Source organism: Microtus ochrogaster, chromosome 6 (genome assembly GCF_000317375.1).
Source record: "Microtus ochrogaster isolate Prairie Vole_2 chromosome 6, MicOch1.0, whole genome shotgun sequence".
NCBI lineage: Eukaryota > Metazoa > Chordata > Mammalia > Rodentia > Cricetidae > Microtus > Microtus ochrogaster.
The window spans coordinates 25,439,908-25,458,358 of NC_022013.1; the positions used below are offsets into that span (position 1 = coordinate 25,439,908).

The 18,451-nt window shown below is 40.4% G+C and overlaps 1 protein-coding gene across 3 annotated transcripts in view; it reads right to left on the reverse strand.

Moving 5' to 3' along the window:
* Ppp1r12b (protein phosphatase 1 regulatory subunit 12B) overlaps positions 1-18,451 on the reverse strand; it is a 210,617-nt gene that overhangs the window by 134,779 nt on the left and 57,387 nt on the right. For all 3 annotated transcript variants that reach the window (XM_005348387.3, XM_005348386.3, XM_026779678.1), the window contains exons 6-11: positions 17,148-17,222; positions 13,682-13,761; positions 12,686-12,825; positions 4,956-5,068; positions 1,751-1,951; positions 338-420 (exon numbers count right to left, since the gene is read on the reverse strand). In XM_005348387.3, coding sequence (XP_005348444.1) covers positions 338-420; positions 1,751-1,951; positions 4,956-5,068; positions 12,686-12,825; positions 13,682-13,761; positions 17,148-17,222 — 692 coding nt within the window. The remainder of the gene's footprint in view (positions 1-337; positions 421-1,750; positions 1,952-4,955; positions 5,069-12,685; positions 12,826-13,681; positions 13,762-17,147; positions 17,223-18,451) is intronic.

Below are 18,451 nucleotides of genomic sequence, written 5' to 3' on the forward strand. Positions count from 1 at the left end.
AAACAATTATTTCAATTCTATCAATCTAGTGGTATATACTATACAAGGCATGGCCGGGCGGGCTTGAGAAACAAAACAGAGCCTGCGGGGGTACTAAAACTAACTCATACTTGGAAGGGTCACAGTCCTGCAGGCAGTAATGTCTAAACTGGAGTTACAATATAAAGGGTTAAAAATTGGCAAAAAATGGTAAAGGCTGGGAGGTATTCTGAGCAGAAGGGACAGGCAATCCATAATGTACTGACAACGCCTGTGGGACAAGGCAGACGAATAACAGCCAGATCCTTATGCCCAGAGGGGCTGAAAGACATCATCTTTTGGCCTGTATTGTGATTACCTGTTCTCCTTTTCTTCAATGTCACTTGTGCTGCTGAGCCTCCGGGGTACCAACGTGCTAAAATAGTTTTTGTTTTCTCTTTCCTATAAAAATAAAAATATGTAATACCCAAGAAAGGTTCAATATTGACACAGCACAAAACATTTTTGGTAGAAAAGCAGGACTCTGCTAGGCATAGTGGTGCACTTGTAATCCCAGCCCTTGGGAAGTAAAAGCAGGAAGATTTTAAGTTCAGGACCAGCCAGACCTACAACAGTGGAACTTTGCCTCAAATCTCAAGAAGGAGGAAAAGGTGGAACTTATGATAGTTACATATTCTCATATCTGGATTCATCCTTAGTTCTATTTCAAGTGGTATTACCCAAGACTAGCTATTAAAAATTTACTCTTACCTTTCCTTCATAAAAATCCTGTCTGGAGGGAAACAATTCTCAAGAGAAAGTCAGGATGCTCCAGGGAAGGAAACAGCACAACATATACAATGGGCAGCACTGAGGGGTGAGAAGGGTCTGGGAAGCCACAAGCAGCCCCATGGGACTGACGCCTGCACACATCAGTCTCATTTGTTCCCTGAAATGCGACTTCCTTAGGGACACACAGAACAGATACACTGCAGCTCATCCCTTCAAGTTGTCACCAGAAAAACAAACAGTAAGAGGACTATGATTACAAAGAAGACCCCAGAGAAAAACATGGTGTGAATCTAGTAAAATCTAGAAACAAATTCCTCTTTGATGAATATAATGGGGAACTTCTTTTAAAGTCAGCCTAATCATATATTTATATAGATGAGAAACAATAGGTTAAAATTTTTCTTGCAGGCAGGGTATGATAGCATACACCGAAATTCTAGCACTCAGAAGTCTGAGGCTACATAGCAGGTTCCAGGTCATCCTGTTCTAATTTTTAACAAAGAAACAATAAACCACTAAGTGCTAACGTGCCCAGTTGCATTAAGGTTCAAAGCTCAACTATGCTTGCAAACATCAAAAGAGTAAATTTTCCGGATACTGACTCAGAAGAACCATTTGGGCCTTGTTCAACTTTGAGTCATTATTTTGCTCTAGGTCAAGTAAGAAAGAATGAACATAAAATAAGCCAAAAGGAAAAAGCTATTTTTAAGACTTTCTTTTTTGGCCAAGAAAAATATTAGCAAATAAATAACTACTTGATGAAGCTACTGAAGTTACAAGGCCAACTCATTTCAACAGATACCAAATGCCTTATACCAAAGTCCCCATCCTTTGGCAACAAGGAATTACTTCTGTCCTCCATGTTAAAAACATCTTCACATTCTCTGTACTTCCATAGTCAACTTGGGGACTAGAAAGCACTCCCATGTCATCATGACTGCATTTCCACTGAAGAATACTGCCTTGGAATGCCCTGCAACCCCTCCCCTCTCCACTGCACCTTATCTTTGTCATCCAGCAAAGCTGAGATCCGAGGGCTTGATGAGGAACGGTAGATGGAAGAACCTCGATCCCTAAAGGCTTCCCTGGAGTTGGCCACTTCACTCAGCATATTGTGACTGCCAGTTTTTCTGAGTCCTAGTCTCCATGAAGAAGGAGATTCGTCTTTGGGCTCTTCTGTCTTGTTGAAAAGACTGGACAACTGTAAGGAAAGGAAGGACGGGGGAAGTCCTGATGATCTATTCTGCTTTGTCCTATTTCATTTTCCCCACTTAATGAAGTTCAGTGGAACAGCCTAGGAACATACTAGAGGAACCGAGCCCTGGCAGGGTTCCTGCCACTGTGCCCACTCACTTGGCAGATGCTAGATGCTCCCAAAGGCTCTTTCTTCAGAAGCCAGCAGTGAATTCCAATTCTTAGTGCTCCTACCCACAAACCTCCTCTGAGCAGGGAAGCCCCTTTGCTGTCCTTGTGAACCAGCACTGTCCTGAAGCACTAGGAGACTGTGCTCTGGTGATTCATATTCTTTTGACTTGCTGGGTACCTGAAAATAAGCTACCTTTCCCCTCTATGTCTCAATGTGCTTATCTTTAAAACTGTGGTAATGAACTTAATTCTTCCCTCTGATACAGCCTGAAGAAACAGGGTGAGCTGATAAATAAATATATGTGGATGCAGTGTTCTCCATGAGATAAGGTAATTATTTCCTTTTATTGAAAATGGATTTTTTTTCTCACATAATATAACCTGATTTCAATTTCCCCTTCCCTCCACTTCTTGCAGTTCCTCCCAATCTCCTCTCCCATCTAGATCCCCTCCCATTTTATCTGTCATTAGTAAAGGGATAACAATAAAATAAAATATAATAATACAAAAAACTAACATCAGAATTGGACAAAATAAACAGAAGAAAAAGAACCCAAGAGAAGGCACAAGAAACAGAGACCCAATCATTTGCATACTTAGGAATCTCATAAAAACACTGAACTGGAATGATATATACAGGACCTGGTTTAGACCAGTGCAGGCCCTGTGCATGCTGCCTCAGTCTCTGTGAGTTCATCTGAGCTTTGTTCAAGTTGATATAGAGAACTTGTCTCCTTGTTGTCCTCCACCCTCTCTGGCTCCAATACTCTTTCTGCCTCCTCTTCCACAGGGTTTCCTGAACCCTGAGAGGAAGGATTTGATAGAGAGATCTCATTTCAGGCTGAGTATACCAAGGTCTCTCATGTGATAAGTTAATTTTAAGTTGTAGAATGTCAACTCCTCAAAAAAATCTAACTATAATATTAAGGAAATAATCTATTTAATATTAAGCAGCAAGTTCAAAAAGTTTGACATTTTACTGAGCAAGAAATTTTAAAATATAAAATTTTTAGAGGTATGAAGGTCACCATCTTTTTTATTCTGCCTAGATAGAACATCTTTCAAAGAAATCAATAGCTCACCATCACCACAATTGCATGGTGACACATGCCTGTAATTCCAGCATTTAGAAAGTAGAGGTAGGTAGATCGAGGTCTCATTCAGCTACACAGTAAGTTTGAGGCTAGCACGGCCTTTGGTTACATAAGACCTGTCTTAAAGCCTCAGGAAAGGAAAAGAAAGATTGCAGCGGGATACAGCTCAGGGGAGCTATGCTTGCTTAGCATGTTCAAGACCCTAGGCCCAGCATCAGCACTAAAGACAAACAACAGCACTTTGTGGACAACTTTACACTGTCATTTTATAAAGCAGGGAAGCAGGCCGGAGATATGGGTCAGTGGGAGAGTGTTTGCTTAACATACACAAGCATATACACACAAGGTTCAGGCCCTAGTACAGAGAAACAAACAAATCAGGGAAACACCACAGGCTAGCATTAGTATATAAACCACATCAGGGTCTTTAGGGTATAAGTGGTCCTTCAGATGCCAGGCAATAGTCCCTTTCCTACTGGCTAGAGACCTTTATAAAAAAAATACTTCTGTCTTTCTTCCAAAACTAGGCCATCTTTGTTGGTTAGTAGAGTAAAAGTCACTCATCTCCATCCACCTCCACTAAGATTTACTCTTGACATCAACCATCTAAATATAGGCATTTATGAGTGCCTTCATTTTTATACGCCACTGTGACTCTAAGGAGAGTTCTTCCTCCTTTCCCAGTACTACTTTAGCATAGAGGAAGTATGTGTAACTGCATTTCTTAAGTAGGTATTGTTCCTTTATAAAAGGTAGGAAGTGCAGTCACACCTAGAAATATTTGAGTCTCTGAGGTGCAAGTAAATTACTGGATAATGAGCAAGGATGGCACTCTATGTAAAGTTTGATTAATCATTCACAATGATGTATCTAAAGGTAAATAAGGCTTGGCTAGACTTTGTTTCCTTTCCCCTATGGCCAATTAAAAAGTCTAAGCCAGAGTTTCAGACCAACTGTCTCTCTGCCAGAAGCCTACAGCTTTGGAAAGGCCTACACAGAGTTGTTGCAGGAGTGCTCCTGGAATTTCAACAAGTCTTTCTCCCACCCTTGCCCACCATATAAGGCAACAACCCTAACACAAGAGACTAAACTTTTCATGACAAGTAGAAAAAGCAATTGCCATCAAAACATTTCTAGATGCTACCTGCCTTCCCACAAGTCTACTTTTTATACAGTTGTCTTCATTTTTAATATGAAAAAGAAACAGTTAAAACACAGAATCTTTTTGGTCTTAGGATACTTTCATCCTGTTATTGTAACACATTTGTAGCCATATTTATTTGGCACTTGTTTTTCAAAGACTTGGGGGGCATTGTTATGGACAGGATTTTGTGTCCCTCTAAAACTCATACTAAAGCCTTAGCCAATACAACTGCATCTGGACGCTGGGCCTCTGAGGAAGTGACAAAGGTAGAATGTGGTCAACAGCACAGGGCTGATTGCCTTCTAGGAGAGAGACAACAGTGCTCTTTCCACATGTTAGGATACAGCAAGAAGGAGGCATCACCCAACCAGAAGACAGCCCTCTTGAGCAATCAGACTGGCTAGTACATTGTTCTGATGACTCCCCAGCCTCCAGAACTGTAAGAAGCAAAGTTCCATTTTTTTTAAGTCACAGTTAAAGTATTTTGGTGTAAGAGCCTAAAAGAGGCAAGAATATACTATTTGGCATGAATTCATCTTTGAGGCCTTTGTGTTACTGTAGCAGAGTAAAATATAACCTCACATCAATTCCAAAGTACTTACTCTCCTAGCAGAAGAGGCAGAGAAGGTGTTCTGAGCTGGGGCTGGGGTCTGCTCCATGATACGACTCTTGCTTTCAGAGTTGGAATGGTTGACAGTGGCTTCTGGCTTTTTATCTGTTATTTAAGACAAGAGAAGCAATAAATATAAATATGAAAATATTATCTTTGTGTGTATAAATCCCTTTCTACAAAGAAAAAAATGTTTTGCCAAATCAAAGATTATGAGAACCATGGGATGCCTGAACTCACACTAGGACAAACTTTAGCAACTGTGGGTAGAAGAAAATAAACTCAAGGATATCCTTATCTTGGTAGGCTCCAACTTCTGATAAAAAAAAGTCTCTACAGTAGAGTGTGTGTGTATATATATATATATTTATATTGTGTGTAAAATTTATCATTATAAAGAATCTGTCCAGTTCTGTAGGCTAGGAAATGAAAACAGAAAATACATAAGAAAGCCTTTGCTTTCGAGGTAATCACAACAAAAAAGAAATAAGACACATTAAAATAAAAACACAAGATCTTATGGTTGATTCGGATCAATAGGTACTGTAGATTTTAAAGAAGGGCAGAGCCTCTGAGGAAGGAAATAAGTTCCAGAGAAAGTTGAAAGACAGACTGATGGAGGTGGAGGAGGAATGATGTCTCAGTGAACACAATCACACATCTGTCACAGAACTTTAGTAACTGGACTCACAGGACTAGGAGTGACTGGTCCCAGCAGAGTCATCAATCAGAAAGCTTGTCTGCTATATAGCAATTAATAACTAGCACAGAGCTTGTACCTAATGGCTATAAATGATATTTATACTCTGAGAACAGATCCAGAGTAAGTTTCATGGGTCCTGTGGTAATTATAAGCTACATCTAATTGTGTGATACTAAGTTACATATTATATTTGAACCTCTACGTTCTAATTAATAAGAGATTTTTAAAAATTATTTATTTATATTTTTATATATGAGTGCTTTGCATGTATACCCGCATGTCAGAGGGGGCATAAGATCCTATTATAGATGGATGTGAGTCACCACATACACTGGGAATTGAACTAACGAACTCAGAACCTCTGGAAAAGCAGCCAGTGCTTTCCTTCCTTCCTTCCTTCCTTCCTTCCTTCCTTCCTTCCTTCCTTCCTTCCTTCCTCCCTTCCTTCCTTCCTTCCTTCCTTTCTTCTTTTCTGGGCTTTCCAAGACAGAGTTTCTCTGTGTATCAGCCCTGGTTTTCCTGAAACTCACTTTGTAGACCAGGCTGCCCTCGAACTCACAGAGTTTCACCTGCCTCCGCCTCCCGAGTGCTAGGATTAAAGGCGTGCGCCACCACTGCCTGGCACAGTCAGTGCTCTTAACCACTGAGTCATCTCTCCAGCCCTTAACCAGAGATTTTAATTTCTGCATTAAAAAATTTTTTATTTTTTAAAATTTTTATATTTAATTTTGTTTTATGTGCATTGGTGTTTTGCCTGTATGTCTATCTGTGTGAGAGTGGAACCAGTCTTACAAACAGTTGTGAGCTGCCATGTGGGTGCTGGGAATTGAACCTGGGTCCTATCGAAGGGCAGTTAATGCTCTTAACCACTGAGCTAACTCTCCAGCCCCTAAGAGAATTTTTATAAAGATTAGAATTAGTACTTTTAAACTGCATATCTCATTGACTCATGGCCTCTTTTTGTTTTTAATGCTATCACTTTGCAGGTATTATAATGATTAAGACATCTTTAAGTAATAAATATATCTAGACTCCCCAAGAAATCTAGCTTAATGAGCCAAACGAAATAGATGCTACAGTACTGGTTGCCGACGCAACATGACTCCCTAAACCTATGGCCTCATGTAGTGCCCTTTTCACACTAACTCTGTGCTTGACCAGTTGCTTGCTATGGCCTCTGAAACATCAGCAACTGAGACACTCAGCCTTGCTCTCTTAATGAATCTCAGAATCCAGCTGCCACAGGAAGAAAGGAGGCAAGCCTGATAGATGAGAGGAGATCACTTGTCCTAACCATCACAGCCAACTACCAAAAGCATGAGCAATGACATCTAGGACCAGCTATCCTTCCATGTCTTACCAGTTGACAGTACAAACATAAATAAGCACACCACCACCTTAAGACACAGACAAGCTATCTACCTGCTCCCTTCCCCAATTGCCAAGCCATAGAATAGCATTCACAAAAAGAGCCTTTGTTCTTTTAGCTCCTTCCCTCCCCACCCACACCGAGACAGAGTCTTAAGTAACTCAGTAGGCTGTCAAATTGGCTGTGTAGCTGAGGGTGACCTTGAGCTTCTGATCCTCCCGCTTTTATCTTCCAATTGCTGAAATTACAGGAGTGTGCAGGAGGTCAGGTTTTATGCAGTGCTGGGGATCTAACCCAGGGCCTTGTACAAGTGAGGCAAGTACTCTACCAACTGAGCCATACGCTAGCTCAAGAGTTACTGTTTTCAGACATTAAGTTTGGAGAAATATAGAACTGATATACAAAATTCTTAAGTCAGACAAAAAAGAGAAAATAGAAATTCTAATAAAAATGTTTACGTTAATTTCAAAGTATAACAGATATTTTTAATATATTATCACTGTATAAGACACACGAAAACTACAATTTTTATGAGGTTGCATCTATGGATCTTTAAAAATGGGAGAAATGCATCAAATAGATATTTGTTCATTGTCTGCTCATGCGATAAGCACATCTGGAAAGGCCTAGGTAAACCCATTTCCATGTACTCTACCAGCACGTTTAATGAGCACCCACACACAGAAGGCCACAAGGCACACAGAAAATGGAGAAAACACATAAGAATATTCAAATGTACCCAAAGCTTGTCTATGGGAACAGCAGAGGGGGTGAGAAGAAAACCAGAAGTAGTTCAAATATTAAGCAGCATGAGAAAATTAATACAAAAGAGCTAAAAACAAACAGCTACTAAAATCAACAGAAGAAAGAAACCCGTGTGTCTACATGGTCTGGTAGCAGAAGTCTATTTGAGTTGAGCACTGAGATATGAGGGAAATTTCAGTTGGCAAAGGACTACCGAAGTGAGTAGGGAGTCTGCCCACACCCGCTACTGGTGATTTCCTACTTGCTGCACCGTCCCTGCATGCTCCCATCACACTGCTGCTTGCTTCTCTGCGGCAGAAACACACATGCTGCTTGTCCTCGACCTCTTTGCTTCCTTCACTGACATCTCCTTAATTTCTAAACACAGAATGCCCTGAGTTCTTTCTCATACCTCTTGTTTTCTATCATCTGTGGGACCCTCATACTTCCCTACAGTTTTTAAAAATTATTTATTATTGTTTTATATGTGTTTTGGCCTGCATATGTATGTGTACCACATGTCTACTTGGTGCCCGCCGCAGAAGCTGGAGTTACAGACAGCTGTCAGTTGTTGCCATGAGTGCTGGGAACTGAATTTGGATCGTCAGCAAGAGTAGCAAGTGTTCTTAATAGCTAAACCATCTCTCCAGCTCCTCTTTTCTATGGTTTTCCACTTTTACTTCTAATATAGAGAATTTCTACTGTTCCCTCCTAAACTGAGAATTTCTATACCCAGGAAACAGTGCCATTGGCTAGCAATGAAACCTAGTTCATGTAATGCCATATAGTGTCAATATCTCATTCTAAAAATAGAGTGATAATAACATATACCCTAAAGTATGGTTGTGGGGATTTAATAAAATTGTTCAAGTGTATTATAAAGTAAAAAGCACTAAAGAGATGTAAAGTTGCATTGTAATCCCAGAATGAGTTATAATCTTTCCTAGTGAATACCAGTGATTGTATTGTATAGTATTGTATTGTATTGTATTGTATTGTATTGTATTGTATGTCTCTCACATGACATGTATTTTATTCATAAGAGTCTTCTACTCTCCTACTAGGTAGAGTCAGAAAAACCAGTTAATGAATATGAATGTCTGTTGTATGCTGAAACCTCAAGTATAATAATAAATTCAGTGTTCCCAGAAAAACTGGTAGATACTACAACTTCAGAAGTAAGTGCACAGTGCTATAGAGACAGAAATGGAGTGAAAAGGCACAGGGCAGGAAGCCACAGGAAGGAGCTTATATTAGTTGCTTTCTTATAACAAAAGCATCTTAAGGACGGCGGTGTGGCTTATAGTTCTAGGATATATAGTTCATCGTGGAAGGAAAGTTAGGCAGGAGTAGTATGGCTGGACACATCATGTCCACAGTCACACAAATGCTTGTACTCAGCTAGCCTTCTCCCCCCCACTCTTTTTTTTTGTGTCCAAAGTGATTCTAGATCCCATCAAGCTGACAAGACAGCTACCACAGGTCTAGGTTCAAGTACTGAAAACTTAGTTCCTAGTTAGTGTCTGTAACTATGACACTAACTATGAGAGGTGACTGGGTCATAAGGGCTCTGACTTAACTGATGGACTGACAGACTCATAATTTGGTAGCATTCTTAGGAGATGGGAGGAGGTAAGCAGATCACTGGGAGTTGTTGCAGGATATTTTATCATACTGAGAACCCTGAGATTGCACTAATTAAATAAAATAAACCATAGGGTAGAGAGGCACAAGCAGCCAGTGACTGGAAATAAACAAAGAGTGTGAGGGGAAGTTGAGAGGTTGAAGAGAGGCACAGGAAATAGAAGGGAGGAGTATCTGGTTGCAGGAGCTTTGTTTTCAGGCAGAGTGGGAGAGGCTTTCTTTCTGAGACATGGCTGAAGAAGAAGGTTGCCCTGCTGCTTTCTCTGCTTCTCTGAGCTAGCAGGTTTATACCCTAGCATCTGGCTCCTGAGTCTTTATTGATAAAACAAAAACACAGAGACTTAGTTAAAAACAATATTTGTTTCCCTATGGGAGTTGGTGGGGGGAGCCGGCTGAAGCAGAGGCAGGATGCAACAGTGGGATGTGAAGGCTCCCCAGCACATGGCCTCGGTAGCTAGGTGGCCGTGGAAATGTAGTCAGGAGCTGAGGCAGTGGTAGGATCAGTTGTAGCCATTGAGCAGCAGATAAAACAAAACAAAACAAAACAAAACAAAAAACAAAAAACAAACAGAGTATCTTGATTTTGACCCTTCTCTACTTCCTGGCTGTTAAAACTTGAGCATCTCTGTCTACCACACCTATCAGGCACCATGATATTCTCTCTGTTTAACTACAGGCCCTGAAACATGGAGCCAATTGACCATGGACTGCAATCTATGAGACCATGAGTCAAGATAAATCTTACCCACCCCTTACATAGTTCCTCTCAGGTACTCATTACTACAATATAAAAGATATTGATACAGACTCCAACTCTTCTAACTTCCTGTATCAGAAAAACACCTCACTCTTCTGAACCCCACACTTCCTAAAATAACCCACCCAATGAGTATGTATGATAGTTTGAAATGAATTCAAAGACACAGATGAACATTCAAGACCAGGAATGCTGAGGTCATATTTGAGGAAATCAAGCAATCCAATTTAGCTACAATATGTTCTTGCCTATGTAGAGTACTGGGAATGTCTGTTGGAGCTAGACAACCTGAGGCTTTGAAGGCTAGGCTACAGGGTTTGGGACTTACTCTGCAAACAAAGATGGGATAAGGGTGCTGGCACAGAAGGTGTCTAAACGTTGATCATAAGGGTGTTGCCAATATTTTATCCCAAAGCAGTATGGACATGGTCTGTGTGCTAGACAGTTTTATGTAAAATTGACACAAACTAAAGTCATTTGAGAAGAGGGAACCTCAATTAAGAAAATGCCTCCAGCTGGGCGGTGGTGACGCATGCCTTCAATCGCAGCACTCTGGAGGCAGAGGCACGAAGATCTCTGTGAGTTCGAAGCCAGTCTGGTCTACAGAGAGAGTTTCAGGACATAACAGCCAAGGCTACACAGAGGAACTCTGTGTATCAAAAAATAGAAAGAAAAATAAGAAAGAAAGAAAAAAGCCTCCACAAGATCAAGCTATAGGCAAGCTTATTGTACTTTTCCTCAATTGGTGATTAACAGGGGGAGGGCCCAGCCTATTGTAGGTGGTGCCATCCCAGGGCTGGTGCTCCTGGATTCTATAAGGAAAAAGGCTGCACCTTCTACATAAGCAGCATCCCTCTATGGTCTCTGTATCAGCTCCTGACTCCAGGTTCTGACCCGGTTTGAATTCCTGTCCTGACTTCCTTCAGTGATGGACTATTAGTATGGAAATGTAAGACAAATAAATCCTTTCCTCCCCAACTTGCTTTTGGTCACAGTGTTTCATCATAGCAATAGTAACCCAAACCAAGACAGTCTATAAAGAGTAAGACCTGACGCAGGAGTATAAATTATGAAGCAATAGCAACAGTTTTGGTAGCTCCCTCCCATTTTCCTAATGCCATAGTAACAAGCAACAACAAGAGAAAAATGTAGCATAGAGCAAAACCAAATATAAATTCCAGATACTGTGTGAAGATTAGACTATGGGGATACTCAGTAAATTACACAAAGAACAAGTAAATTACACAAATACACATTTGTAACTTTTGGTGGGTGTAATACAAGCATTTTCAGAGTAAGCTACAAATAATAATAGATAAAAATTTAAATTTTTAAGTGGCTGCAGAGATGGATAAACAGTCAAGAGCATCGGTTTCTCTTCCAGAGAACCTTGGTTCCATTTCTAGCTCCCACATGGCAGCTCACAACCATCTGTAACTCCAGTTCCAGGATCTGATGCTGTTTTCTGGCCTCCACAAGGACTGCGTGCATGTGGTGCACAGACAAGCAGGCAAAACATCCATACGCATGAAAATAATGAAATAAATAAATAATCTAAAGGAAATCCAAGGTTCCGTGAATATAAAGTTCTTTTTCCTTTACTGATGCCACCTTCTCTACAGAACCTCGGCATCTAACTTCCTCTGGTGACAGTCAGTGTACCTCAAATTAAGACATGGATTAAGAGCAGTATTCTCCCATGACTGAGAGAAACTTCAGCAAAGTCAAACACTAATATACAGCCTCAGTCTTCAACTTATAACAAACAAAAATAATCTGGAAACAAAAACTATGATCTTGAATTTGTGCTAAATATATACAGTTTTTGTTTATGTTTTTCTTTTTTACAGGTATGTCCCCTTACATTTTCATCATTCCCAAAGCAATATAGTATAGTAGTTATTTACACTGTACCAGGTAATATGAGAGATGGTTTGAAGTACACAGGCAGGTGTATACAAGTTCTATGCAAATACTATACCAATATATATGACACTTGTATATCTAAAGCTTTTGATTATCTCCTGGGTCAGTCTCCCATGACACTGAAGGATAAATGCATATATTACTAATAAGGGTAATCAAAGTAAGTCTGATTTCTTCTTTCACAAATTCCTTCACTAGGAAACTAAAGAAGTTTACAAAATAAGAAAATAAATTAGGATTCAGTTTTGAGAATCAGAGTAACATAATAACTAAATTTTTACCAACGTGTTAAAAACATTTGCCCCATGCATCTCAGTACACTGGCTTCGTGGACTCTATAGTTGACATATCAATCTAAGGACAGGACACCAGGCTCCTTCATAATAGATTTCTCTATGTACCTCACCATATGGCTGCATTAGAACTGGCAGGTACATTTTAACTGAGCTCAAGGCTTTTATACACATATTGTCATTAGCAATTCAATCTCTTGGAAACTGTACTTCAAGCTCTTTCTGGAAGCCTGTGAGGCCTGACCAACCCCGGACGGGCAGCAGACATGAAGGGCCTTTGCATTACCTGCCTCCTTCTCAGTTTCCGATTCTTCTTCTTCCTCTTCACCTTCCTCTTCCTCTGAGCTGGAGCTGCTGGAGTCTTTGTTTTCTTCCTCTGTTTCTTGGGACTTGGGGCTTTCTTCTTCATAAAGCATCTTCTCCTTGCTAATAATTTGGAAGCAATTCAGATATGATGAGTCACTTAAGTTCACTGACAATCAGGTATATCAAAGGGAACAAATCTACAAATCTGTTTGTAGAAGCAACAGTAAAAACATGGACATCCTTATATCTATGTGTTTTCTTGGACCCTTGGCTTTCAACAGTCTAAGGTTTATTATTATTTTAGGGCATGAGTCAAGGAGAGTTTGTCTATTCAACATACAGTTAAAGAGAACCACGAACAGCAAGGATATGATGGTAATGGGGCAGATAAACACTTTTTAAAGTCAACAAACAAATCTTTATTGAGTTTTATTACGTACCAGAAATCTTGCTAGATACTGAAACAATGGTAAAAAATAAACAAATTCTTGAGCAGAGGAAACACCCAGTGTAAGAAGGGGAGAGGGCAGAACTAGGAACCTCTAGGCTAAGCTAAAAGAGATGCTGCCAATACAGTTCCTCAGTGTGAAGCATATTCATTTATTCTCAGAGCCCCCACATCAGTGCCATCTTCCCAAAACATTTCTACACTGGAAGATCACTTGACTTAAATCAAACACAGGTTCATTTTAATATAAAAATCCTTAAGCATTGCCAGGCAGTGGTGGCACATGTCTTTAATCCCAGAACACTTGGGAGGCAGAGGCAGGCAGATCTCTGTGAGTTCAAGGCTGGCCTGGTCTATAGAGTGACTTCCAGGACAAGCTCCAAAGCTACAGAGAAATGCTGTCTCAAACAAACAAACAAACAAACAAACAAAACCAACAATAAAAACTCCCCAAAAATCCTCAAGAATCACACACAGAGAACACCAAGCGCATCTTATTCCTTACATACAAGTAAGCTTGTATCTTACTTCTTGAAGAGTCCACTCTGAAACTTTCTATTCAGGTCTGACTCAATGAGCTTATTCCGCGTCTCCTTTTCACTTCGAAGCTGGAAATTGAAAAAAATAGAAAAAAAAAGGAAAGAGGTTGACTATTTGTGAAAAATCAATAGTATTGAGAAGCACCAAAATGAACCATCATTCTGAAAAATAAAAATAAAAACAGGACAAAATCAAAGACAGAGAAGAGAATCCAAGAAAACGACAAGCACGCTGAGTGGTAGTAGTGACGTCTATAATCCCAGCACTCAGGAGGCAGAGAGCAGGTCTCTGAGTTCGAGGCCAGCCTGGTCTGGTTGCTCTACACATTCCAGGACATTCAAGGATACACAAAGAAGCTCTGTCTCATAAAAACAAACAAAGAAAAATGACAAACGCATCATCACCGTGCACCACTCCTCCTTGGAAGAAAGTAATAGATGAAAATCTTTATCCAAAGTAGAAGTGAGAACCATGGCCTTGGAGATTCAAGAAAACTGTCCCTTCAAACTCACAAATAAAACCTTAATAGGAAAAAAATTAATAAAAAGCCTGGCTTCTGAAGGATAAGGAGACAAAAGGAACCTGGAAATATTTTTTTAATTCACATACCAACATAAGTTGTCAATAATTCTAACATAATCACAGGCAGATATTATATGGGAAGCAAATTATTATTTCTTCTTTTAGATATATGCTATTAGAATTGGTCTGCTATTTGGATGTATATTCTAGACCAGTAGTTCTCAACCTGTCATGACTCCCTAAAGCCACATTTACATTATGATTCATAACAGTACCAAAATTGCAGTTATAAAGTAGCAATGGAATAACTTCATGGTTGGGGGTCATCACAACAGGAGAACTGTATTAAAGGATCATGGCATTAGGAAGGCTGAGAACCAGTGCTCTAGACAAAATATACTTATGTCCTTGGAGCCTAAAGTTATGCAGAGGACAAAGAGAAATGCCATTCCCTTTAGTATAGTAAGGTTATGTATGGTGAAGCTGGGCTTGAGCGTACAAGTCTATCATACCAGTTACTAGGGAGCCTGAGACAGAAGGATTATAAGCTCAGACTAGCCTGGGCTGAGTGAATTCAAATGGTTGGAGGGAGATACCATTTATGCCCAAAACCAATTATGTTAGTAAAGGGGTATGGACTGTGAACTGAAATTTCTGAGACCATGAGTCAAGATAAATCTTCCCCACCCCTTACATGAGTACCTCTCAGGTACTCATCACTACAATACAAAAGATATACAGGCTCCCACTCTTCTAACTTCCTGTATCAGAAAAACACCTCACTCTTCTAGACCCCACACTTCCTAAAAGAACCCATCCAATGAGTATTTATGAGGTTTGAAATGAATTCAAAGGCACAGATGAACATTCGAGACCAGGAATGCTGAGGTCATAGTTGAGGAAATCAAGCAATCCAATTTCACAATTTCGGCAATTTTTATGTGCATTGAAATTAGTGTAGAGGACAAGACTTTACAAAACACAAAAACTTAACTGTGCAAAACAGAAAAAGAAAACACATGAACTATAGTTGTTTATCTGAACTTCATGTATGTGGCTTTCTAAATGAGTCTTAAAGTAACAAGAATTCTGCTTCAGAGGCTGGAAAGATGGTTCAGTGTTGGGAGCTGTGAACCCCCAGATCCTGATTTTCTTGTAAACAACCTGTTATGCTTGCAGCTACTCTGAGCACAAGACTCTCAGGAGTTCCTGATGGCAAGGGAGTGGTTTCTTGTGGGTTCGGCTGGGGCATGGCTATTAGTTAAAGATTCCTATATAAGCAGCTCTGGTACACAATAAAGGGGCATTATTGGGACATTCTTGTTTCAAGGATGACCCGTGTCTCTGTCTGTGTGTCTTTGTGTGTTTAAATCTCTAGCCCTCTCTCCTTCTGCTCCTGATTTGGACCTTGAGATTTCTGTCCGGTGCTCCAATGTGGAACTCTGTCTCTGTCTCCTTTCATCGCCTGATGAAGGTTAATATTCAGGAGGATGCCTATATGTTTTTCTTTGGGTTCTCCTTCTTATTTAGCTTCTCTAGGATCACTAATTATAGGCTCAATGTCCTTTATTTATGGCTAGAAACCAAATATGAGTGAGTACATCCCATGTTCCTCTTTTTGGGTCTGGCTTACAAGGAGAGAGAGCACGAGCAAGGAACTCAGGACTGCGAGGGGTACACACACACACTGAGACAATGGGGATGTTCTATCAGGAACTCACCAAGGCCAGCTAGCCTGGGTCTGAAAAAACCTGGGATAAAACCAGACTTGCTGAACATAGCGGACAATGAGGACTACTGAGAACTCAAGAACAATGGCAATGGGTTTTTGATCCTACTGCACATACTGGCTTTGTGGGAGCCTAGGCAGTTTGGATGCTCACCTTACTAGACCTGGATGGAGGTGGGTGGTCCTTGGACTTCCCACGGGGCAGGAAACCCTGATTGCTCTTTGGGCTGACAAGGGAGGGGGACTTGATTGGGGGAGGGGGAGGGAAATGGGAGGCGGTGGCGGGAAAGAGACAGAATAAAAAAAAAAAAAAAAAAAAAAAAAAAAAAACAAAACCTCCAGGCCCTTACCTGGCTTGTGAATGGTCCTGTAGTACAGGTGCTGCAATACAGGAGTAGTGCCGTACTGTCACAAAGTACAGGCGGGCAGTAAAGAGCACTCAATTGACTGCTCTTCCAGAAGACCTGAGTTCAATTCCCAGCACCCACAACTGTCTGTAATCCCAGTTCCAGGAGATCTGACAACCTAACACCAATGTACATAAAATAAATTTAAATACAACTATTTTTTAATAAAAGAGTTCTGCTTCAGTAATCTAGACATGATGCCAAATGATCCTCACATTAGATTCTCTGATCTGCCACATCTCTGGGTTACATTTCTGTCCAATACTAATTTTATTCCCCTGTCCAAATTATTCATTGTCAGAAAATGTGAGCTGGTCACTCTTTACCTATATACCAGGGTGAGGGGTTCCATTCATGAGTAGCATATATATGTAGCTCTTCTGCAGAGCACCAAGCAGAAAGGTAGATGAAATCAATGAAGGTTTTAAAGAAAGGAGGAAAGATAAGAGGACTGAATTCAAGATGTTTTATTGATCTGAAATAAGTATGAATCATTACTAATCAAATACTGTCCAACACCACGTGACAACTGCAGTATGACTTCATTAAGTGAGAAACACATTCCTCTCTGCAATCAACTTTTAGCTGTCTGTAGGCTATTTCATGGTAAGTAGCTCTTTACAGCATAGTTTCTTCAAACAGACTATTGACAATTTCTGAAGGGAACAAATAACATCTGTGAAATGCAGATACATCCAGTTCAACTCTGAAGCAATGACACTGGAGCAAGAGACTGGGACACCCAGAGTAAACTGTGAACTGCTAGGAAAGCTCTGAAAGCATCAACCAGACTTACCACATTCTGCTTCTTCTGAAGCATCTCCAAGTGCTCCACCAGACCTTCATCAGCCACATCAAATGGTGTCTGTCCCTAGCAGGACAAAGGGGCACCATGACAGACAGAAAACAGAAGCAGCAATCATGTGACTTCATCAGGGACTATTCACTATTTACTTACTTAATTCTATTCTGTGATACAAACTGAATCTCCTTTATCCAAAATGCTTAGGGGCAGAGTGCTTTGGATTTTAGAATGTGAGAGAGAGAGAGAGAGAGAGAGAGAGAGAGAGAGAGAGAGAGAGAGAGAGAGTGTGTGTGTGTGTGTGTGTGTGTGTGTGTGTGTGTTAGGACCCAAGTATAAACACAAAATTAGTTTATATTTTACATATAGCCTAAAATGGTTTTATATAATATTTTAAATAATTCTGTGCTTTCATGGTATGGAATTTTCCACTTGGGGTATCATATCAGTGCTCACAAAGTCTTAGATTACAAGCATTTCAGATTTCAGACTGGGTTGGAGATGCTCAGCCTGATGACTCCCCAATCTACCTACTCTACATTGAGACACCTTCACACGTTACAAAAGAGACAATTTAAGAAACGGCAAATCCTTTAACCACAGAGTTTGTTGTGCCCAACAGTAGTGAGGAAATGGTGCAGTGGCACCATTTCTAATGCTTATGGCCTCTTGACAAATAATCAAGGGGAATCCCTATTTATACCCATTCTAAAATGTTATTGTGATGACAAATTTAGTCAGTGCCCTTAAAGCCTCAAAGGAAAGTTTGGGGCACACCTACACTGAAGACTAATGGGAATGATCTCCTTAAAGGAGAGGAGGGGAGACAGGCAGGTTTTCTTTCCTTCCTTCCTTCCTTCCTTCCTTCCTTCCTTCCTTCCTTCCTTCCTTCCTTCCTTCCTTCCTTCCTTCCTTCCTTTTTAAGACAAGGTTTCTCTGTGTAGCCTTGGCTGTCCTGGAACTAACTCTGTAGACCAGGGTGGCCTCAGACTCACAGAGATCTGCCTACCTCTGCCTCCCAAGGGCTGGGATTAAAGGTGCATGCCACCACTGCCTGGCCAGGTTATTTCTTTTAGGAAACACCAGTACAATCACATGCTCTGACCTAAAGTCTGAGAGTGAGACCTGGACTCAGGAGTTATGTGAGACAGACAAAACCATGGGTCTTGATTCTAGAAAATCAAGCAATTTGGGATGAGAGTCCAGGGTTTCTAAGTTGTTTGATATGAGACTGGGAAGACTACTTTCAGTCAAAACTGCACAATCTTTGCCATTACAGACTTTTTTTTTTTTTTTTT